Raw genomic sequence first — 23724 nt, forward strand, 5'->3', positions numbered from 1 at the left:
TTGGCTGAATCACGGAGGCACAGTGCAAACTTTTCAGGCAAACCGGCTCCATTTGTGGTTTGCTTTACAATTTTCAGTTTTCACAGAAAAACTGAAAATTGTAACGTAGTCCTTCAATTTCATTCAACCTACAACCATAACAATACTCAGTAATACACATCAGTAAGTTAACCTTACATAGTGGTCACATGTATGCAAACCCTCTTTTTGCTATTAGCCCCTAGTAGCCATTAAAAAGAATGCAAGTTTCAGACACTATGTTAGCGTCTGGATTGAGAAACTGCATCGTCTACATAAATTAAATACTAACATAAGTTTTCCATGTTCAACATCTGAACTCATGGTTAGCATTCCAATATTTGTAATTTAGCAGTAAGAGCAACATCAGGAGAGACTTGGATTTTCTCAGTCATTTTATTGTTGTCCCCACTGTGTCAAGGAATTAACCTGAATCATCTTGAAGTACAAGTGTTAACCAGGTCATGGTAACTCATTGCTTTAATGCAAACACACGGGGACAATCAAATTAACGACCACAAACCAGAAATCAGTCAACTGTAATCTCATAACTTTATTGTCATAAAAAGAAATACATTTCTTACTTAATAAATTAAACAAAAATAAAATATCCAATACATTTTTCAAGTTCTTGTGAAATGATACCTGACATATTTGGTGAGGATGTAGATGTTTTATAAAAAATAATAATAATAATAATAATAAAAAAAAAATCACATTCAGCATCACAGCTTACATCAAGACACCATGCGATGTGCATGTCAATAAAAATAAAGCACTGCATACATGACATTTTACGCTATAATAAAAGGGGCAACGCATAAATTACTGTAAAACCTTAAAAACAGGCCACTGTAAAAATATGACATTTAATTTAAATTAAGAGGTTACAGCCTCACAGATGACTGATGCAATTTCCCGTTATGAGAAACCTACAGACCAACTCAAAACACGTTCACATGAGCCAAACACACCCAGTGAAACAAATGCTTGTTTCCAGGCAGTCTGCTTAATCAGCAGGTCACATTTCCTTCAGAGGCTTTTATAAAAACAGTGTCATGTTGATAAGCGCTCATGATCCTGCTGAAGGAAACTGATAACACTCCAATACGTATTATGGAGTGACTTACTCACCGAACAAGTCATATGCATGCTTAACATGCTTACACATATTGGTAGGAACTTCAGAGAAAAATAACCTGATAGCCAGCTGAGTGAGATGAATGAAACACTTTTCATCCTCCTTTTTGGAAAAGGTGTAATTCACTTGAGGAAGCATCAGTGCCCAAGTCATTCTGGTGCAATGCCACATGCGAAGTCATACAGTAATGTGAAAAATGTGAACATAGGAACTCTTAAAAGTGGAATGGTGCAAATGTGGTGCCACAAATAAAAAAGAAAAATGCAAATGTTGTGAAACTGAAAATCTGTCAACAGAAAAATAAATAAATAAAGCATGATATCTAGGGTGATTCGGAAGCAATGAAATTAAAAACTAAGAATTAAGTGCCTTTCTATGAATTTGTGACATTAACATAAGGGAATTTAAAATGTGGCTAATGATACTCACAAGTATCAGACAGCATTTGTCTATTTGGAGGCACTGTCCCATCTCTAGGGCAGGCAGTGTGGAGTAGAGACTGGAAACGAGGGCAGTGAGCCAAGTCATGGGTGAAATAACTCAAATAGGTGCAACATTCCTTGAATCTCGAGCCTACTCGCACCTTTGTGTCTCTGTATGACAGTTTTACATGCACATGAAATACTGCATTTGGGGCTTCTATTTGCAAATGTGTAAATGAAAAACAGAGCTAGGTTTTTGGTCCTTGAATGAGAAAACCTATTAAAGAAAACGGTAACTTGTGCAGTGAATGCAATGAGCATTCGAGCCTCTCTAGAACCGAGGCTTGTGTATTTGACATCCTGGCTCCGTCAGACACTATGACTCCCCTGTTATATAAGCCTGCATGTGGCTTTGCCTGTGGAGGTGGAATGGGTGGGGGAGTCTGCCCTTAAGCCAGAGCCTCCCCTGAACTGCATCATGTGAACACAGTGACTAAAACTGGCAATTGTGAACACATGCACTTGTGACTTTGTGAGACAGAGAGCGATGCTTTCAGGGGAAGAAAGTGGTTGAGTCTGTGGATGTGCGCTGAGTGCTGAAAATGAGTGTGAAGGTGTGTCTGAGAGGTACAATGTGACGGGCTTAACCACGTGATGTGTGTGTGTTCAAGAGAGGTCCCCTATACTGCAGAGTTAGAATCTCTCTTTGTGGTCAGAGGGCAACTATGTTGTTCCCGTGGTTGGGGAAGCAGAACAGTGAGTTTGAGGGGTCGTCACAGTCGTTTGGCAGCTCTGCGTCTGCTGCTGCCAGTGGATTCCTGCTAATGACCAATTCCAGGCTGTCTCCGGCCTCCATAATTAAGGGCACAGTTAGACAACAGTCCAAGTCCCTGGTCCTTACACGGTTCACCTGGGAAATGACAACCAGTTCTTTTACTATTCAGTACACACTTCTTTTCCCTGAAAGAGTCATTTGGTGGACGAGAGCTATTATTTCATAAAAACAACTAATGATGAAATGCAAAGTGGTGTATAAACAGTAGCAACAGAGTAAAGAGGAAACACTCAGTGGGATCCCTTAGGAGCCTAAGTCTTTTGCAGTGTAACTGAGGGAGGTTTCAGGGTGACCTCATCCACCCCTAATGCTTAAAGTAAAGTGGTTTCCCTGTCTCCCAAACTCCAAACTGGAAGCTGGTTCCACAGAAGAGAGGCCTGAAAGCTGAAGGCTCTGCCTCCCATTCTACTTTTAAATACCCCAGCAACTATAAGCACTGTTTTGCTGTGACATAACACTAGGAGATCTTTAGGATAAAATGGGAGTATTTGTGACCTTGCACGTGGAGAAAGATTATAAGTTTAATTCTGAATTTAATATGAAGACAAGCTTTTTTTTCCTGTTTTTTTTTTTTTTTTTTCCCTTTTTTAAAATATTAGCCTTGAACAGCATATCCTCATCAAAAACAACTTCAGGATTCCTCACAGTCTTACTGGAGGTCAAGGTAATGCCACGTCATGTTTCTAATCCCAAGAGTGTTGCTTTCCGATGAATTATGACTGTGTGTCTTTGGCTAGTCAATAAGCTGGAATGAAAAATTGCTGCCACTCCTCTGTGGGCTGTGCTTTGATTCGATAGTGATTCACTTAAGCATATTCACCTTGCTGCGAATTTGTCGTTTGTGAATTTTTATGCTTAAAACATTATTTGCAGATTTTTGGTTTATTTTTTGATGGTCTGGAAGCAGACATGGTCACTATGGAGGGTTTTGGGGGCATCACTGGAAGAGAGAAGTTGCAGAGTGGGGTGCAGGACTGAATAATCAAGGTGTATCTAACAACGCAGCTGGTGAGTGTAAATGAAACGTCTCAGTGTTCTCACCCAACTTGCTGCAAAAAACCCAAAAAAACAAATGCATTTTCCAGCATGTGAAACTTTTTTTTCCCCCCTTTCCTTTTTGTAAAGGCAAACAGTACCTGAAGAATGCGGTCAAAAGGTTTCAACCCTGCTTGGTCAGCTGGGCCATCAGGCCGGATCATATTCACGTAGACACCCTTTTCCAGCAGCCCGTCTGACACACTGAAACCAAAGTCACGGCTTTCGCGATCCTTTCTTATAGTCACCTATAAACAGAGGGCAAATTGCAGTCATAGATAAAACATTCTTCAGCATTTGGAACCTTTTTCCTCATTGGCTTTGAAAGATGTACTCCAGCTATAGATTTTTGTGAAGAAAAATAAAACACTACAGAAATATTTGTATGCCTTTAGGTGAAGCAGAGGTAACAACCCCCCCACCCCCAACCAAACAACTCAGGTCTGACATTGACGGTTGAGTCATAAGGCGACTTTGACATTAAACATTTTCTTGAAAAGGGAAACATCAAAGTAGAGTGTCTGAATGAGACACGGAAAAGCTATTGTTTCTTGGTGATCACTTCTCTGGAAAACGTTTTGCAAGATATTTTGGTACTTGGCATTAAGCACTGCCTTTCAAAGAGTTAGATGAGATCATTTTCTGTTTGTACATAATGCTAAACTAAGCAACCGGACACCCGACAATAACTTAAGAATGGAAACTAGTTTAAACAGCTGACCTGGCTCTGGACTGTACATTGTGTCTTTTATTGTGTCCACTCCCTGTGTAAAGACTAAACAATTACAATGCCCACAGCCACATGGCTCTTTGTTTCTCAATTTCCATGTTCCCTAAAACAAGGTCGGCAGCTTTAACCATAACCAAATAAAGCAGGTTTAAGCTTGTACTTGGTGATTTTTCCATGATAGCATATAGGTTGTGTCAACTAAAAATATTGTTAATTTCCACACTGCAGGACTGATGCCCTCTATTACTCCCAGTCATGGTGCGATGCACATATGACGCCAAACAGACTTCTCAGTGGGCGTGTAGTCACAAGTTTCACAGATGCTCAGGTAAAGCATCACATGAATTTGTCTCATGTGCCAGTCCCGACGAGGTAAGTCACGTAGAAGAGATAAACACTCATTACACACCGATTTTTACAGAACATGCTGTTCCATGTTCATCAAGTGTGCGTGCACTGGCAGGCCTATTACTACAGCTCAAGTTTAAAACCTGCAAATCGGATAACACGCAAGATACCAATGTAGGTATTAATTTTGTAAATGCAAAGTCTTTGAGATACTGTATTTAAACTTTGGTTTTCGTGAAAAATTGTCTCATGTACCAGAACGTGTGAGGAGATATCCAAAGTTAGAGTAGCTGATCTCTCACATACAACCCAAACTCCACAAATTTTGGGATGCTGTGTGAAATGCAAATAAAAGCAGAATGCAATGATTTGCAAATCTCACAAGCCTGTATTTTATTCACAGTAGAGGATACAAAACATTTCTAATGTTTAAACATTTTACAATTTCACAAAAAATAGCAAATTTTTAATATGATGGCAACAACAAGTGTCAAAACTTTCTATGGGGCAAGAAAGGCTGGGACGAAAACAACGACGACAACGACACGAGGCGCACACACACACGCGCAGCCTGTAATTACTGTACAGCGTTAAGAATAACTTTTTTTCTTCAAATTAAATAATTATTTCATGACCCTTTTTGTCACCTTGTGCAGTGCCAGAGCTGTAGGGAGCAAATTTTCAGAGTTGTCGCCTTTGACCCTGGATGAAACATCTCCGGCTCCAGTTGACATGTTCAGTTTGCTTTTGTTTATAGTTTCTCCATGGCTTCCTTCCCTCTTGATTGGACTTATTTCAGAGGGAAACACTGAGTCTTCATTTGTTTTGGTCTCATCTAGGTACAGACTAAGAGCGCTACCCGTCATGGATGCCTGAAAGACAAGAGAGGGATTATTAGAACATTTGTTTTAAAAAATAAATGATTTAAAAGGAACAAAGACTTATTTAGATTCACACACATAGATTAGAGGCCAAGGCATTGTGCAAAAGCCTTCTGCAGTCAGCATGGCAGCAGGTGCCCAGCTTGCCTTGTCAGATTTAATAACAGATTATAGCGATGATGGTTATCGTAATGCTTCATCTGGCATGTTCATTTAGGCCAATGCAAGTCTGAGAGTACACAAGTAGGACAAAGCTAGAGAGGAAACTGAAACAGAAGGGGGATGGAGATAACAGGCGGGCCTACCTCCAGCTCCCTGAGAATCTCTGACTGGCCGCAGGTCTCGAGGTCCTGCAGAGCCTGGGACCAGAAGCTGTCTTCCTGGTTCAGGGTGCCATGGCAACGAGGGGGGCTGACAAATCTATGACAATGCAGGAACCAAAGCATGAGAGCAGTCCTGCAGTCTGGATGTTGGCGCTGCATACAAAGGCAGCATGGGAAATGCAGTTTTTTTTGGGGCTGCAAAGCTGAAGAGTCCTTCTGAGAATCTCTCAGGACCACAGTGAGGGTTTAATGTAAAATCTTTCTCTTGTAACAGCTCAAAAGCCGCAGGAGTCCATTAGAATAAGATAAAGACTTCAAATTCACAAAGTGACGTCACCCCCCAAAAAAGCAGGAAATCTAAAGCACATGACATAAAAGTTCAGGGGGAAAAAGAAAAAAAAAGAAGAAGTGTGACGAGACAGATAAGGCTGATCCTTGGGCTCTTTGGATGTTTTTCTGAGGAAACTGTTTTTTTTGTATACGGACAGGGGTGACAGAAAAAGATGTACACATGTGAAACACCAAAGAGCTTGTGGGCAGTTAGTAAAGCAGATGAGAGAGAGAATACCTGAGAAAGAAGAGAAAAGGACAGTTTGGAAAAAGCACAAAAACATGAAGGCATACAACACAAAATGACAAAATAATCCAGAATGCACTTTTGTGAGTGACCTTAACGATCAGGGAAAGGAAACATCACAGGAGAGTTTGCTTATACAACATATTATTGAATTAAGAAAACCACTTAAAGCTAAACTGACAAAGATGTCGGAAACAAGAAGCCACCAAGGTGTGTGACCACGCAGCACAAGAGCAAAAACAACTGCACATGTTTGACAGATGAGGTGGGTTTGGGTGTTGTCATGTTACTGAATAAGGATATTTGAGCTGCAACCTGACACATTGCACACACACAAAGCCAGTCCTGACAGATTCATCCAGTTAAAAATACTGATTTTTAAATTTTATTTGCTAATACTGTGTTTAATGCTGTCCCTGTTCAACTGCACCAGCATCACCCACCCTCAGACATTCACCAAACTAAATGTCTGGGATGGACCTCAGGGCCTCTGTACTTACCCAGGTATCTTGTCCCACTCATCCTCTGTGAATCTCCCATCATACAATGAGGTGTGGTGGACTAGGCCTGCAGAACTGGAAGTGGTTTGGCTCCTGTGCTTTGTGCGCCTCCACTCATTTGGGTTGAGCAGTATATCGGATCCTTTGTGAAGATATGTCCCTAAATGAAGAGAAGAAAGAAAAATCTCATTAGATGTGCAGGAGAATGTGGTTTATCTGAAGACTGCTCGTGAACATTAGATTTCACCTTGGCTACTGTAGCCTGCATCAAACCCCGAGCTATCCCAGGAGCTCATGGCAGAGTCTATACTGGGTATAGTGGCAGAGTAGAGCTCTGAGTGTTTACTGGTCTTCTGGGAGTCTGTCAGATCATCCTCTGTGTCGCTCAAAAACGCAGCTTCTCTTTCTAAAGGCCGTCGGCCGTCAGACTCTGGGAATGGACAGTGAGCTGGCATGAAACAAGATGTGCACTTTTTCACACCACCTGAGTAAAACACTGCAACACTTCCACAGCAGAAGCATTTATTTTCTGCCTTTTGTGTCCCTCATCTCTTAATTCCTTTGACAACAAGGTGTTTTGTAAAGATTTGAAAAGAATTTGCTTCACGCAAAGAGGGACTTTAAAAGCCCCAGAATATTTTTTTTTTAAAATAAAGGATCTACTTAGGAATAATGTCTCAGATCCATAAAACAATTAAAGTAAAATTTGGTTCATTCTCTTCCCCTAACAATGAAAAACAAACGAAAAAATATATACGATCAGCTTGTTTCTTGATCTTGAGGGTGACTGACTCCCCGGCCATCTGCAGGAGATGAATGGCCTCACTCAGTGGCTTTCCTTTCAGGCTGACACCATTGATGGCTAGGACTCGGTCCCCTATATGGATGGCTCCAGTCCTGCAGATTTAGAAGAGCAGATGAAGCAGAGATCTACCAGACAGTACCAACAGAGATGGCCAGGAGAGCTGTCAGGCTGCCAGCATGCTGACCCAGACAGAAACAAAGAGGCGTCTTGTTACAGGAGAACAAAAAAAAAACAAAAAACTAGCCAGCCATTGTTTACTGTCTCATTTATTAGGAAAGAAAAAAAGAAGAAGAAAGAGGCAACTCAAGAGATGACCTGGCTTAAGGTCAATGCAGCACCATTTTCTTGTACTACTACCTTGAACCCCCCCTGCAGCTCCACATGTCACGCCCTGCCCTTCACTCACCTCTCAGCCAGGCCTTTCTTAGTGAGGCCAGAAATGACGATGGGATCAAAGGGCTCCTCTGTGCCAGAAATAGTGATGCCCAGTGGTCCGTTATATCTCTTCAACTCCACTGTGTAGATTATGGAGCCTGACATTTCCAACTCATCTACAGCATGCAAGGACAGAGGATAATGTACACTCAAGATATGAAGACTTACAATAAATTGTTTAAAACAAATTATCAAAAGAACGACTGATAATAGGAAGTATTCACATTAAAAATTAAACCGTACAATATTAGAACTGGAACTTTTCCAGTGTAAGAACCAGTCAGCCAGCACGGGCTCTGGGTATGTGAGACACGAGCTTCTTTTTTCCAGAAATGCACCACAGAAGAGTTTGAGGTCACTCAGCTGTTGTTTATGAAATGAAACCACATTTTTATGTTTGTTTGCTTTTGTAAATCTAGCATCAAACCGATCAAGTATTTCATGAGCAACAACTAATGATCCATGAAAATGTGGAACATGAGTTTGAGAGAAATGTTGACACTGGCCAATAAAGTAAAAAGATTAAGATAACTGGCGGAGAATGACAAATTGCCTTTTTATCCTTTTTGCTTGCCTTGAAGGCCATAATCGTCACCGAGTCACCTCTTCACTGCTGACAAGACTCATTGTCATTTCCTGTGTGGTCAATATTATTGTCACAGATAACAGAAACAAACTGCTTTTCATTTCAAAGCAATGACATTTCAAAGTGACCACAAATCTTTGAGAGGTTGCCTGCATGCACCAAAGAGTTTCCTGATCTAGATAAGGGTAACAGTTAGTCTCTGTGGTCATGCGCTGGTTCACACAGTGGGTCGAGACCTTTATTCTTCAGGTTCACTTTCTTATAAACTGGAGCACTTGTAATTTTTTTTTATTTTTATTATATGAAACCACCCGAGAGGTTTAGAGGGCGACCAACTGACAAATATCTGACATCAAACCAGGACCCCTATCAAACCAAACAACTAATGGGATAATCTGGTTTAATCTCCGACAGTGCAATGTATTTTAAATGGTTCGTGTACCAATGTTGTCCTCATCTTTCTGGATTCGGAGTTTGACCATATCTTCTGCTTGTTCCAAGACATGCATCGCGTCTTCCATTGTGCAGTTTTCCAGACGCACCGAGTCGATGGCCAGCAGCCGGTCTCCGGGCTCCAGAGTGCCTGTTCTGCAGGACCCAAGAGCAAGAAGATCACAACTGTTAAACTGGGACCGGCCACTCCTCCCGACTCACTGTCAGAATCCTATTAGCTTCATGTCTCAGTGGGATCCTTGGGGGTGACCGTAACCTCACCCTCAGCCTACTCAACACTGAGCCCTTCTGAAATGAAGTTGCTGTGGCCTACTGATCCAGTTTTTATACCTCAATCCAATTAGGCTTTTGTTATATAGTGGATAGACAAAATGTAATTTTGTAATTAATAATCCCACCTAGCCCCAGAAAACCTAGATCACCCTGAAGTGTTGAGAAGTCTTAGAAGTTTGACTTCTATTAAAAAAATAATAATAATATCAGTATGACCCAGCCCTGAAAAAGCTGGACTAATAAATCATTCAACATTATGAGCTCAACATGATGACAGCACATACCTGTGCGCAATGCTTCCTTTTCTGATGTCAGAGATGATGAGGGGCTTGCCAGGTTTTTTACTCGCTGTTAAAAACAGAATACATTTTTTTGACATTTCAGGCAGCAAGATATGACGATTAAACCAGTTTAACTAACTAAGCACTTTAGTCTCTTAGTTTCCTTTTCGTTTTGTTGCCCTGTCAATGTCGGCTTCCTGCTTGTGTCTTTTTTTGTTTAAAGATGGTTAGAGTAGACAGGGTAATGATGACTGTTGGTACAGGCCAGTATTATTCAGAGGTAATGAGGTATGAGCTTCATGCCTTTTTTTCCCCTCTCTCCTTTTTATGGATCACAAGAACATTGATTCACGGGAGAGTTTCAATATGCAAACATTTTGAGCAACACTGCCCCCTTCTGGGTGTCTCGCATTCAACAAACCCACCACTGATGGTGATGCCCAGCTCCATTCCTCGCCGTTTGGGGAGTTTAACATGGAAAGTGCCGCTGCTGGGAACCACCGACTCTGATTGAGATTTAGAACAATGTTAAAAGGGAAAATGGAAAAGCTTATACGATTTCACAATATGAAGTTACTGTTCCTGTGCAATACCTGCAACATCGAACTCAATCTCCAGTGTGACCTTGTTAGCCAGAGCAGAGTCTCTAAGCAGCTGATGAGCTTCCTCCAAAGTGCCATCTTCAGTTGGGATCCCATTAATGAACAACAATCTGTCGCCAACCTGCAGCAGCCCACACCTTCACGCAGCAAAACACACAAATATGAAAAGAACAGATTTTAATTTCACTTTCTGCCCATAACTGTTTGAAAATGTGTTTTTTTTTTAATGAAGAAAAAGAAAAGGTTGTCGTGTTCTCAAGAGTGTGATAGTTTTGTTTTTAAAACCAGAGAAACCTGAGAACAAATGACAAAATATCAGCTTTTTAGTTCAAACTAATACAACCGTCCTGAAATAAATCCTCCCTTTATGACAATCTTAAATGTTCTTTTTTATTACCAGGGGGAAACAGGAGCTAACGTTATTTTAAACAGGACAAATCTACAGATGTTGCTTAGACATGGCTGACAATTTTCTTCACCTCAGTGAAGGGAAAAACAAGTCTGTTTCTGGCCCTGTCAGATTTGTCCCAAAGGTCACGGGCAATCTAGGTCCTGTTGCCATATCTGCCAAACCTATGTGAAACCTAACTTTTGGGTAACCTTTGACTTAGCTTTCACTCTGGATGCTCACATTCAGTTTCAGGTTTGCTCCTGCTTTTAAATAACTTCAAATCTGTTGCCATGTTGAGCTTCATCGTGTCACACTCATCAAATCATTGTTTGTCTTAAAATGTGTCATTTCAGCAGGTTTATAACCAAGTCTCCTAATTCAGGTCCAGCGGATCCCCCTTAACGTCAGTGTTTACTTTAATATTCTGGTTTTTACTTTTAGAGCTCTGCATGGAGAAGCACCAATCATACATCCCCAGGAGGTGCCTGAGGTCATGTGATCACAGCATGCTGGCTGTGCAGCATATATGGTTGAGACGTAAAGAAGAGTTTTTGCCTCCAGACGCAGGATCTCTGAGAGTGAAATCAGTAGACTTGGTAGTCTCTTTCAAAAAGCAGCTTAAAAAATATAAATAAAAGTTAAAATCTTTGTTTTATTGTCTTATAAAATTATTACAGATATTGATTCAAGTTTATATTCATCGGGTATCATTTTTACTAGGGGTGCAACGATACACAAAATTCACGGTTCGGTTCAATACTTTGGTGTCACGGTTCGATATTTTTTCGATACAAAAAAAATGTTCATGCCTTTTTAATTTGTCATTTATTAAAATTATAAATATATATTTTAAGGCAAAAGTACAGTTTTTAAATTTAATGTTGCTGAAACAAAAGTAATTAAAAAAATAAATATATCTCAGGGCTCTCAAAATTTCAAAATCCCTGGTAGCCCTTCGGGCAGGGACTCTTCAGTTTTTGGTAGCCCAAAATAAATTTAAGCAGCCAGAATAAAAAAAAGAGCAATTTTTTGATTGATGTTTTGTTTCCTTTACAATATTATACTTTAATTGTTGAAAAACAAATTACAACATTGTATAAAAATTACAATCATCAACTCAAATACTTGGTTCTAATTGAACAGAAATTTCTATGAACTTGTAAGAACTGTGTAGGACATGAATCAGTCTGTGTCAGATCCTGAATTTGAAATTTCCACTGAAGTCACGGGTAAGAGACAAGTGGAACCAAGATCTAGGCCATTTGCTTTTTGAAGTTTGCAAAGACTGCTAAATGTTGCCAGTGGTAGTTCACTCTTTGCAACATAGTACGCTGTTCTAAACAGATTTTTCAGGTTTATTTTTAGTATGTTATTTGCAATCTGTGTTTGTTCTGGGAAAGATATTGCAGACTGAGCAATAATGTATTTCTTGCATTTCTCATGGGTTCTAATGGGGCCTTTCTTAAAATGACTGGTCCCAGTAACAAAGGCGCTTGTCGACTCAGAAATCGAGAGAAAACCAACAATACACCTGGCAGAACATTATGTTATTTACACGGGTGCACATAAGTGGTCCGCATGTGCGCATTCGCTGTCAAAATAAAAGACGCGCACCAGATAAGAGGTCGCAACGCGCGTTTGCGTCCATATAAAAAGCACTGTTTTTGTCCACTAGAGTGGGATTTTCACGGCACATTCCGCACCACATCTCTGTGCGTTCATCATTTGTTTGAAGCCAGCTCACCTCCTGCAACCACTTTTCCGAGAATACGTGCTGCTTTTGTGGTTCGGACTCCTTCTGACATTTGTTTGGAGGTGGAGGAACACCAAAGTAATTGCTTAAATGAGCTTCTTCGACATCTTTAAGAGTTCTAAACAAATGTCTGTCCTCCTCCAGAAAATCTTATGTATGCAAACACGCGTTGCAACTTCATATCTTGTGCGCGTTTTTTATTTTTTTTATTTTTTATTTTATTTTTTTTTTTTTTTACAGCGAATGCGCACCTGCGGACCACTTATGTGCAGCCGCAGTCATATAGCTCGTCATATTGCAGCCACAGAAATTCTTTTGTCCATGAAACCATAAAGTTGCACTTTCTTTTTGCCTTATAGTCTGATTTGTCATAACTTCTCCGTTTTGTGGTAAGCTTTTCTTCGGCTGTCACTTCTTCACCCTGACCTGTCTTATTTGGCTCAGCAGAACTAAAATATATATCCTGCTGCTTTTACACACACACCCACACATAACTGTCAGCGATTCTCTGTGCGATCAACCTCTCACATGTTTAAGCTTGCTGCGGGAGATTTCACTTGTCATGTTTGCATAGTAAGCTAACAATTAATAAGACGATGTCAGAGAAATTGGTGCACAAATTATCATCACTTACAGATCAGTGCTGTCGCTCTCTACACACAGTTCGTGCGATTGCAAAGTGAAAGCAAAAAAACAAGCGCAAATTCAAACGCGATTTCAATATGTCACATATTGACAGTGGCTCATCGATGCCAATGACATAATTACCCAGCTACATTTCCGAAAGAATGCAAAAGCATTGACATATATTTTTCCTTCCTACAAAAGCCCGACGGGCAGGGGAGAGAAAGATTTTGGTACCCCGACTGAAAAAAATCGCTAGCCCCAGGACGTTGGGCTAGCGATTTTGCGAGCCCTGTATCTGATTGAGGAATCACTCATCTTTGGAAAAGAGAGTTTATTACAGAGAAATGGCTCTTTCCCAAATAAAAGCTATACTATACGCTTCTTCTGGGCTATATTCCCAGCAGCATATTGTAGCGGGTCAGGGCTGTTCGGGGTTCTGTTTGTACAGTTATGTTTTGTTTATGTTGCCATAGTGACGGGTGACGCCCTCTCGCTGCGACGGTGTGTCCTTCCGGGGTCAGAGGGCGCCCTGTGTGTTGTTGTTGTTGCTATGCGGTTGCTGTGCTGAGCAGTTAGCTAGCGGCAGTGTTCTTCTGCAGATGTCAATAAACGGCTGTGCTCCCTGGCTAGCTCACGGGAAGCAAGACCAAACGACACCTCCGTCTCCTCCTTGTCTGAGCTCGCCACATTGGTGTCAGAAGTGGGATGATGGTGGCACCCCATGTTCTGACCCGAGTGACTTTTCCCCCGCCGGTCGTGACCGGCCGGTGCGCCAAAAGAAGGCACCTGGACATTTGCAGGACTTTGTGTGGGGTAATGGGGTCGTCGGGGACGACTGACCCCTTAGCGGGTCAGGGCTGTTCGGGGTTCTGTTTGTACAGTTATGTTTTGTTTATGTTGCCATAGTGACGGGTGACGCCCTCTCGCTGCGACGGTGTGTCCTTCCGGGGTCAGAGGGCGCCCTGTGTGTTGTTGTTGTTGCTATGCGGTTGCTGTGCTGAGTAGTTAGCTAGCGGCAGTGTTCTTCTGCAGATGTCAATAAACGGCTGTGCTCCCTGGCTAGCTCACGGGAAGCAAGACCAAACGACACCTCCGTCTCCACCTTGTCTGAGCTCGCCACAATATTAAACATATCAGGTCCCCATAAGGAGAATCATGTGCTAACGGCTGTCTAAATGACTCGGGTAAAGTTTGTAGCATACATGCTTGTTGTTTTTGTCTGCTTCCACTTGTCTTTGCACTAGGATGATGTCGCGGTAAATGTGCAGTCATATTCGTTGTGTTCCCACTAGTGCTGTCAGCGTTAATCTCGTTGAAATGACGTTAACGCCACAACACTGCAAATCTCCGTTAACAGCTACCCCTGATCGCCCTGTGCGTGGGGCTAGACGGCCAACACGTTAACGAGCTAACTGCGCTAACACACTAGTTCCCACCCATGTAATTGAGCATTGCATGGCACATCCAACATACTGTTTTACTTTAGTCCATGACGCGCTTACCTTCAGGGTCATACGTCACATGAAAACCAAAATAATTCCAAACGCCAGATCTGAATGAGGGTGGGGGAGGTTCAATTTGCCATGTTGCAAGGAGAGCTTAACTTCTGTCTTGCTAGCTTGCCCTGCACTCTTCCTTCTGAGATGCTGTCTGTGTTGAGCTCTCAGTGGATCTGCGCTCGACAGTGCAGCCTAGGCGGAGTAGTCGAACGCAGATTCACTGAGCGCTCAACACAGGCAGCATCGTCAGAAGGAAAGTTGATAAAATTACAAATTTTGTATTGTTCGATACATATGCGTACCGAACCGAAAGCACTGTATCGAACGGTTCAATATCGATACGAGTATTGTTGCACCCCTAATTTTTACCATGTTGTCTCCACTGAGTGGAGGTAACAATGAATCCCAAACACGTCACCACACACACCAAAATCTAAAGCAATCGGAAGCATCCATTTAACATAAGCAAGGCACGTTTGAAACTCTGATGAGCCACACTGTGTCATGTACTTTAACACCACATGTCAAATAGTGTGAATGTTTAAAATGCCATCCATAACATGAAATGCAGGCCCGAGGCTCGACATGAACACATTCACAAAACTGCCCTTTTGTGAACTTTAAAACTACCTCCGCATGCAAAAATGTATGAAGGAGAAAAAAAAATGTAAAAAAATATAACACATTTAAATTGTGAGTTCAAACGCAGAGGCCCTGTCAGCTAATATTAATTCACTAACCACCGCTGCTCATTAACCTTGTGGGGAGGTTGAGACAACAGCATCACAGTCAGATGCTGTACTTGAGTCACTCCTGTCCAACTGCTGCTGGACTAATCATGTTACAACACCCAGGGGAGGCAGCCCTGCACCGCCAGCAGACACCATCATTAATCTTGCACCACAACAACAATAGATAGGCCTACTACAAGTTGGCCACATCTGAGCTGCGTGTTAATTAGACTGCAACACAGAGTCTTGGTCAATACAGAACACAGCTGTAATGTAATGTAAATATTAATGGTTGAACCCTCAGCAGCGCTGTAATCTTGGCCGGCCACACGCCTCTTTTTTTAAGTGGAGATTTATGGGATTTTTCACTGAGTGGGTTTGACTTCTGGAAATAGACATTGCTGCTGATAGAGTACCACAGGAATGATCAGTTACTACCTTTATATTCAAGGGAAGGGCGAAATGCATGCAGCAATATCTCCAAAACATCTCACACAAAAACCAACAAACCAACCAAAAATGTGCAAACTTAATCTGACATGTAATACTTCCAACATGACCTTGTTGGTAACTTCAAACCTTGCCAAGAAGATGCTCAAAACTCAAATATCTGTCTTGTAAATTACACTATATGGGCAAAAGTACAGGAGCCGATTGACCATGGAAACCTATGCCTCAGCTTTTGGTGTTTGCCAACTATTCACATAGTTGTTGTTGATCCTGTCAGTGATGGCAAGTATATAAAATCTCAACGCATCCTGTATAGAAATTGAATAGGAGAATTTAGGGGTGATTTCTTTGTCATTTAGATATCAGGCTTTCTTCCCCCCACAAATGGCAGGTCATTGTGAATAATTAACAATAAGGCACTCTAGTTCAAGGTGACTGCCTACATGATGTGTGTTTACTTGTTAGGCGTCTCATTGCGTTACCTCTCAGCTGGGCTGTCGGGCTCAATAAAGCGGATGACCGGGGGAGCGGATAGGGTTTCTGTGGCAAAGACACCTCCCTGCAGCTGGATCCCAAAACCTGTGAGTGGATCCCCCCTCAGGATGACCTCGCTCGTTTCCACATGAAAAACCTGTCCCCCCGGGCCGACAGAGCTCGATGCCAAAGATACTGTGGGAGGAGGAGGGAGGGAAGGAGGGGACACATCAGAGGCAGACAAATAGTGCAAGAAAGGGATTGTGGGAGACAGGGAGGAGGTTAAGGGGAAAAGACGTGCGCCCACAGAGATGACATGGGAATGGGAAGGGAATGAGTCACTTAATCAGAGTTTATGTCAGTCATGCTTACGTCAGCAATCAGTCAAATCTGTTCACACACACACACAAACAGGGTGAAACAGTAAAAAGGTGGCTTGCATATTAAAAGCTCAGTTCACTCAAATAACAAAACACTAATTTTGACACTTTACAGCAAACAGCTGCCCCCAAATGACCATAGAGCTGAATCAACAACCCCCTCCCTGTAATCTAAGAGTCCTGCAACAAATTACTAGCTTAGTTGTACCCAATTCATTGGTAAGGTGTATATCTTGCGCTTCTGGAACCAAAAAAAGCTGCACAACCTGATTAAAACAGTTTTAAATAAGAAAATACTTGAACTGAACCAAGCCTTTAATTTGGAGGGGAAAGAGGAAAAAGAAGGTGGTTTGCTATACATGAGCTCTTGTGGTCCTTCTTTCTGTTCCTCCTCTTGCCGGTGGAGCTCCGAGGGCTGGTGGGAGTGATGGGAAGGATGGGGCAGGGTAGCGTGTTGCTACCCTGGCTGCTGAAGCCTGAGGTGGCTGTGGAGGAAGGGGAGAAGCCACCACTCACCAGAGCTGAAAGGAAACACGTATCAAAAGGCTGGTACAGTAAGCTCTAAATTCATCATCCACAGCAGCACCATTGGAACATGCAACAAAAGAAAGAAACCAGTGTTGGGGTAAACCTCTTGGAAAAAAGATTTAACAATCATGCTGAAGAAAGGGCTCCTGCTGTGGTGTCTTGCCAGCAGCAGTGCTGTCACAAGTGATAACTTACATTTGCAGTGGTCCTGCTGGTTGTGTGGGTGGCTTGGGCTGCTCCATGTCTTGCTGTGGCTGGCATGTGGGGGATGGTAGTAGTTGCCGCTTTGGTCCCAGTGATGATGGTTGCTTTTCTGCACTTTTACTGCAAGCAGCAAGGAGAAAAACACACCGACAGAATGAATGAAGCAGCGGCGCGTCTCCGTTTTCCACATTTTTAAAAATTCTGCCCATGAAATCACACTTTCATTCCCATGTCTAAATTTATACCATACCACACAGAGCCTGGAAGGATCATTCAGAGCAGAGTAATTGATATTTAATGTGTTCGTCATGGCACGCTAGATTAAATCCTGTGGTTTAATGTATTTTGTTGAGCATCTGAAAATCAGTTCGAAACACACCGCTCTATGAGAAGCAATCTACAATCTAAAATGAAATCCTTACTCTTAGTAGCAAGCTTCCAAAGGGATGATTTCAAGTTGAAGATCATTCTTCTACATTCATTTTCAAAAAAGTCCAAAGGTGCAAAAAGAGAAATCGGACTACTGCTGGACATGGCAAGGAAGTGACGCTAGCTGTGGAAGCATGTGGCTTGACCTTGATTGAGTGCAGCTGAAAGCTTGATTGGTGTAAATGTAGAGTGCCTGTCTCTGCATCTGATTGTCAGTCTATATGGTCTGCTGTAATTCTTTTCTCTTTTTTTGGGTGTTTCTGTTAAGAAATTAAGCTTGTTGTTTACGCTGAAAGTCATCTTATCCCTGATGCCAGAGCCTATGTAACACCGAGTAGTCAATCAAGCTGTGTTCATGAGGCATTCAAAGGGAAGCAGATGACCTGCTGTGTGACACACACCTCAATAATTAACTTTATTTAAACAGATTAACTCAGCTAAATGTGTCAAAAAAATGCTACACGTGACAGTAATCTTTGCTGCTTCGTCTGGAGGCGTCTAATCTCTGACGACTTGCTCTCATAGATGAGGATTTGCTAGAAACATGGATGAGTACAGTTGCGCTTCAGATGTTGCCATACTCTGAGAATTTGGTTGAACAATACATGAAGGAAAACCTCTGGCCCTTTTCAGGAAACTACTTTCTATCTGACTCAATCAAAAGAGCTGAAAAGCTCTGGCTCGGCTGGCTTATATTAAGCTCACCTAGGGGAATCTCTCCAAGAGATGGTGCTTTCATTCCACACTGGTGGAAAGAAACATTAACGCCTAATTTCTTAGTGGCCGTATCAGTCTTCTTAAATCCCCAGAGCAAATTAGACAAATTGCATCTTATAATCACGTCTTATCCTGGAGGGGGAAGAAGCTGTGAAAAAGCTGCGTGCTATCGTAACACCACAACGCCTCCTTCAAAACCAGATAAATGAGTGAACTGAAATTTAATAAGATGTGCCCGTAAATTTATAGGGAAGCGATAGCCTGCTGTGATTTGAGTTGAGATGCTGTATTGATTACAGTTCAAGGATTTCAGCCTTGACAGTATTCATCCATGTCACATGTATTTGCGCCGTAGTGATAAACATTAGTGGTGGCAAGATAAGCTACATTTACTCTGCACTTTATTACGATATGGAATACATACATAATCTCATATGTAGAATAAAGCAGAATATATAATCATTTTCATCAATTCAATCATTTCAGTGTGACATAGGTATCTTTAAAGTAAAATATCCAAATTCTTTCCTCTGTTTAGACGATTAAATATTTTCAAAACATATTAGAAGAAACCAAAAAATATATATATAAGAAAAGCACTGCAGACCAGACCAAGCAAAAGAAGAGAAAGAAGTGAAATAACTGTGGCTCATTTCCCTTTTGTTGCTTTGTGATTCTTCCAATGGCTACATGTTAAGGAGTCCCTGCAGCTGCTGACCCAGAAATAAGCCTGCAGAACGTGGCAACATGATCTCTGACAGAGAAAGGGTGTGTGTGTGTGTGTATATTTGTGTGAGGCTTGTTGGTATGCAAAGAGGCAGAGTGTGTACCCAAAGCCAGAGGGATTGTGGCCGTATGCACACACAAACACACGGACTAATTCAGAGTGGATGGAGGAAGTAAGCAGGGAAGCAGTGAGGCTCTTTAGAGCTGTCGGGAATACGCAGAATACAAATGGTGAGGACTGCATCCTGGATCCACTGGATTTCCACACAGTGCTGTGGTGATTAAGGGACAGGTCGCTTATTTGAGATTTCTCTGTGTGAATCATTTGCACTGATGTGCACTGAACATTTTTATTGCATTGCACTGATGCACTACTCATCCACATCCACTAAGTCTTACGGAGAATGGCCTGCTTTTTAAGCCAGGCCTCGGTGGCTGTTTGAGTAGTTTTGGCATTGGTCTGGCTCCTTTTTTGTTGTTGCTTACCTTAGACTCTTATGTTTAAAAAGCCCAGCTTTACAGCAGAAATACAGCAAAAATTTACAACCTGGTATATAACACATTTATCTAGTTTTATCTTTAGCTCACTTCCAAAGAGTCAAGGTAAAAACAAAAAATTAAAAAACAACTTTATCAATGGCCAAAATGCCAAACTCAAGGCTTCAAACTGTATTTAGAAACATCACAGTTGCTACATGTCCACTTTTTACCACAGATTTTTTTACCAGCCGCTAAGATTATTTTCGATCTTTTGCCAAACAAGTTCTTGCCTCTTCTTTATCAGTTGCCTGTCTTCCTGGTACTTAATAATTGTGTCTGCCGGCCTAGAAAGTTTCATTTTCATACATTACCTTAAAGCTGACCTTTATCTCCCTGTCTGGGTTTCATTGACTGGGCTCTAATCAAAGTCATTAGAAGTCTAAGAGCAAACCATGCCTGACTTTAGCCACAGTAATCATGTGATAAATTCTTTTGATCACAGAAACTTAAAGTGTGCCAGCTGGAAATTTCTTTAAAAGCTTATTCTGATTTTATTGTTTTAGATGTCGAGATTCAATATTTTCCTCTTTGTAAAATTCAATATCTTCTAAGTTTTTGGCCTTGTTTGATATAGATCTAAGCAACTAATGCACTTATACGTTAAAAAGAAACACTGTCCATCACCTGTTGCAGTCCTGACATAGAAAACCTGTCTCCTGTTTTAATCTGAGACAGCTTCCTCTGTCACTACTGTCCTCTTTTCCTCCATAACCTTTAAGAGCCTTTCTCTGCTTTTTTCGTGCCACCTGCAGGATGTACCTGTGTCATACGGCCTGATGGGAAGTCTGCTCTGGCTTGCTGGAAGAATCTCCAGTTTGACAATGTCAGAAGTGCTGGCGAGTAGCTGTGCTGCTTCCATCAGAGAGCAGTGCTCTGTGCTGGTCCCGTCTATGGACAGGAGGATGTCACTTACATGCAGCGCTCCACACCTGAAAGAAGTGAGACAGAGGCGGATGGTGTGAGGAAGTTTTCTATCAGGAAGCTGTCTGTTCAGTACTATTATTTGTTTAAAAAGTGAGTTTCACCTTTCCACCACACTGGCTGCTTTTATCTTGTCGATAATAATAACTTGTTTGTTCCTGTAGACTGCCGTGGCGAGGCTGATCCCCAGGCTGGCAGAGGGGCCTTTCACTATCTCCACCAGCAGAGGGCCTGAGGCTTGCTGCACTGCCTCTGAAACCATTCATATAGACAGATATGAGAAATATCAACCAAGTTAATGAATGCATCTAAAGAACCTGACTCAGTAATGGATGAACTCACTGTGCTTAGTTTTTTAGTCTTACAGATGTTAGTCGCTGTGGCATACTTGTTCATTTTATAAATACACACATTATTTTCTTTGTTGTTGTCATTCAGTCACTAGGATTTTGGCTGTCCTCTAAAAAGCAGAGGTTTATAAACGGGATAAAAGCTGGAAATAATATATTTTTTCCCTCAGTTTTTATAATCATATTAATAAGGTCACCAGGACTCTGAGAAATTGGTGGATGCATCCATATCAAGCAGGTTAGACTACCGCAGTGCTGTATTTGCCGGATTATCCAAATCATCAGTGTGGCAACTTCTGCTTGTCCAAAATGCAGCATTTGAACATATAACTCCAGTATTGAAGTCACTTCCTCGGATGCCAGTTTAACACAGTCTTCCCTTTAAAGTCCTTCTGTTAGTTCATAAACGCTCCCAATGCTTTGGCCTTTTACTACATCTCTGACTTGCTCAGTGTAAATAACCCAACTAGAGCTCTCAGGTCATCAGGTGCAGATCTCTTAACTGTTCCCAGAATTAGATCTAAGTGTGCTGAGGGTGCTTTCAGTCGCTGTGGTCCAGTTCCTGGAACATGTTGCCCACTGACCTGAGGTCAATTACAACTGTGTCTACATCCAAAAACAGACTCAAAATCTTTGTGTTGTCACAGGCTTACAGTTAATAACCATGTGTCTGTTTGTGCGTTTTGTTCTGTTTTTCCTTGTAAAGTTTAATTGTGTTCTTTTTACCTTAAGACATTGTAGAGATCCATATATTTTTTAATGTTTTTACCTTATATGGGAAGCACACTGAGGTCACTTGTAATAATATTAATAAAATTTACATTGACATTATTGTTAGTTAACAAAGCATTTAGACATTAATATTGTTTGGCAAGTTCTATTCCACATGTCTTGATGATAACCACACAGAGAAGTTAAATATCTTGAGTGACATCTTCTTTGCAGGACAAATGTTGTGACACTTATTGCTCATAATTAAAGTTAAGCAATGTTTCAAATAAGGAACTTTAATGAATTTTAAAAAGCACAACCAGTGTATTCTAGATCTTAGTGTTTTATTCGTTTCCTAAATGTATTTTTCTTGTAATTGTGAATCCTGTGGCTGGTCGAATCTGGAGCCAGCAGGTCTGAATCCTTAGATTCCACACACAGGATATGTGTGAATATGTGTCAGCTGTCCTTGGTGACCTGCCCTGTTTTGCATAGAGCAGTTCAGAGTGTGCAATCTTGAGAATTAGTCACTATGATCACATTGAGGTTATAATTAGGTTTGTAGTCATGCAGTGTGTTACTGAACTTAGAGATATAGCTTTCTACTTTTTACCCAACAAAGAGGATGTTTGGTAGAATATCAGTTGTGCTGGATTCTTTTTGTGTCCTCAGGTTGACTTATGTTTGGTGTTTTTTTGTTGTTTGTTTTCCTTTTTAACTCCATTATTGTTTTAAACTGAGCTTAACAAAATAAAACTGCAATTCCAAACTTCTAAAAATAATGGTGGTATGTACCATTTATTGCATTATAGTCCAACCATAACTCACTTAAAGACACAATATCATGAGGGAACACACTAAAGTCAGCGTATGAACACGACCACAGGCTGTACGCAGGCTTTGAACAAGCTCCATTTTTGCAAGTCTGAGAAAAATAATCCTGGTGTAATAAAGGTGACTCAACTAAAACCCATTACTAACTGTGGCATGTGACCAAGAGTGAAAGACGTGCATTGTGGGAAATGTAGAATCCAGGATTTTTTGTCAGGATATCCTGATATCTGCTGCTTCAACTTATTTATGTAAGCTGTCATTATGAACACTCCAACTCAATAGAAACACTAAATCACAGAAGTGCTTATTAACCTTGTTTAAAACACACAAAAGACAAAAAGTAATAACTAATAATGATTATTTTATGGGGGAAACATTGTGCTATAACAGCTTTTAGTGTGTGCTTTGATATCAGCATTTGATATCATTTGGGCAGGTGAACAGATTATTAAGGGTACTGGGGTTGTTGGATAGCAGAGGGACATAACTGGGACAGACTGATACTATCAGTACAATCAATATAATCAATACACTGCTTTGAAAACTTCCCATCTTTTCTCCTTAAATAGCATCACCAAGGATTAGGGGACATGCAATATAATATCTCCCTTTTGCTCCAACTTTTATTTAGAAAGAAAATGGTACAAAAAAGCAACATGTTTAAAATTTATTTTTTTTTAGCAGTCATTGTTCAGGAACAGACAAACACATTTTCATGAAACAATCGTGTCCCCTTTCCCAGTGTGCTCTCGGGCCGTCTCCAACACAGTCACTCAGATCCACACAGCCAAACGGCCACATGATTTACCCTCAGAGCAATGCTGCCCTATATGCCTCCACATATTCCCTGTGTGTGTGTGTGTCTGTTTGTGTGTGTGTTTGTGTGTGCTCACCCATGACAGAGACGTCATACTCAATCAGGAACAGAGCTTCCTGGCCGCTCTGCATTAACATGGTCAAAGCGTCAGCGTGCCTCTCCCGGCTCAGAGGCATCCCATCTATGCTCAATACTCGGTCTCCAGCCTTAATAGTGCCCTCTCTGGAGAAGCACAGATGGATAAACAAAGAACAAAAAACAAAACATAAACAACCAGCATAAGATGCTTTTACAAGCAATCGTACACCAGTCACAGTAGATGATTAAGCAGTTCCACATGAATGTTTCCTCCCAGGTGAGATGAAGGATAAATGAGATAAACAACCGTTAAGTCTTT

General features: G+C 41.3%; 1 protein-coding gene across 6 annotated transcripts in view; it reads right to left on the minus strand.

Moving 5' to 3' along the window:
• Nucleotides 1–539: 539 nt before the first annotated feature.
• LOC308407494 (glutamate receptor-interacting protein 2-like) overlaps nt 540–23724 on the minus strand; it is a 32743-nt gene continuing 9558 nt past the window's right edge. For 2 of the 6 annotated variants that reach the window (XM_080899145.1, XM_080899147.1), the window contains 18 exons: nt 23404–23549; nt 20720–20867; nt 20454–20623; nt 17274–17402; nt 16910–17071; nt 16179–16365; nt 10237–10382; nt 10069–10149; nt 9647–9710; nt 9079–9224; nt 8022–8166; nt 7568–7707; nt 7058–7240; nt 6811–6970; nt 5716–5830; nt 5177–5401; nt 3553–3699; nt 541–2491 (listed from right to left, as the gene is read on the minus strand). In XM_080899145.1, the coding sequence (XP_080755271.1) occupies nt 2294–2491; nt 3553–3699; nt 5177–5401; nt 5716–5830; nt 6811–6970; nt 7058–7240; nt 7568–7707; nt 8022–8166; nt 9079–9224; nt 9647–9710; nt 10069–10149; nt 10237–10382; nt 16179–16365; nt 16910–17071; nt 17274–17402; nt 20454–20623; nt 20720–20867; nt 23404–23549 (2692 nt within the window). In that variant the 3' untranslated portion in view covers nt 541–2293. Of the gene's footprint in view, nt 2492–3552; nt 3700–5176; nt 5402–5715; nt 6091–6810; nt 6971–7057; nt 7241–7567; nt 7708–8021; nt 8167–9078; nt 9225–9646; nt 9711–10068; nt 10150–10236; nt 10383–16178; nt 16366–16909; nt 17072–17273; nt 17403–20453; nt 20624–20719; nt 20868–23403; nt 23550–23724 lie in introns of those variants that run through there. The other 4 variants (XM_080899146.1, XM_080899144.1, XR_013973679.1 and 1 more) reach the window with 4 other exon arrangements.

This window comes from Rhamphochromis sp. 'chilingali' (assembly GCF_963969265.1).
Source record: "Rhamphochromis sp. 'chilingali' genome assembly, chromosome: 12".
Taxonomy (NCBI): domain Eukaryota; kingdom Metazoa; phylum Chordata; class Actinopteri; order Cichliformes; family Cichlidae; genus Rhamphochromis; species Rhamphochromis sp. 'chilingali'.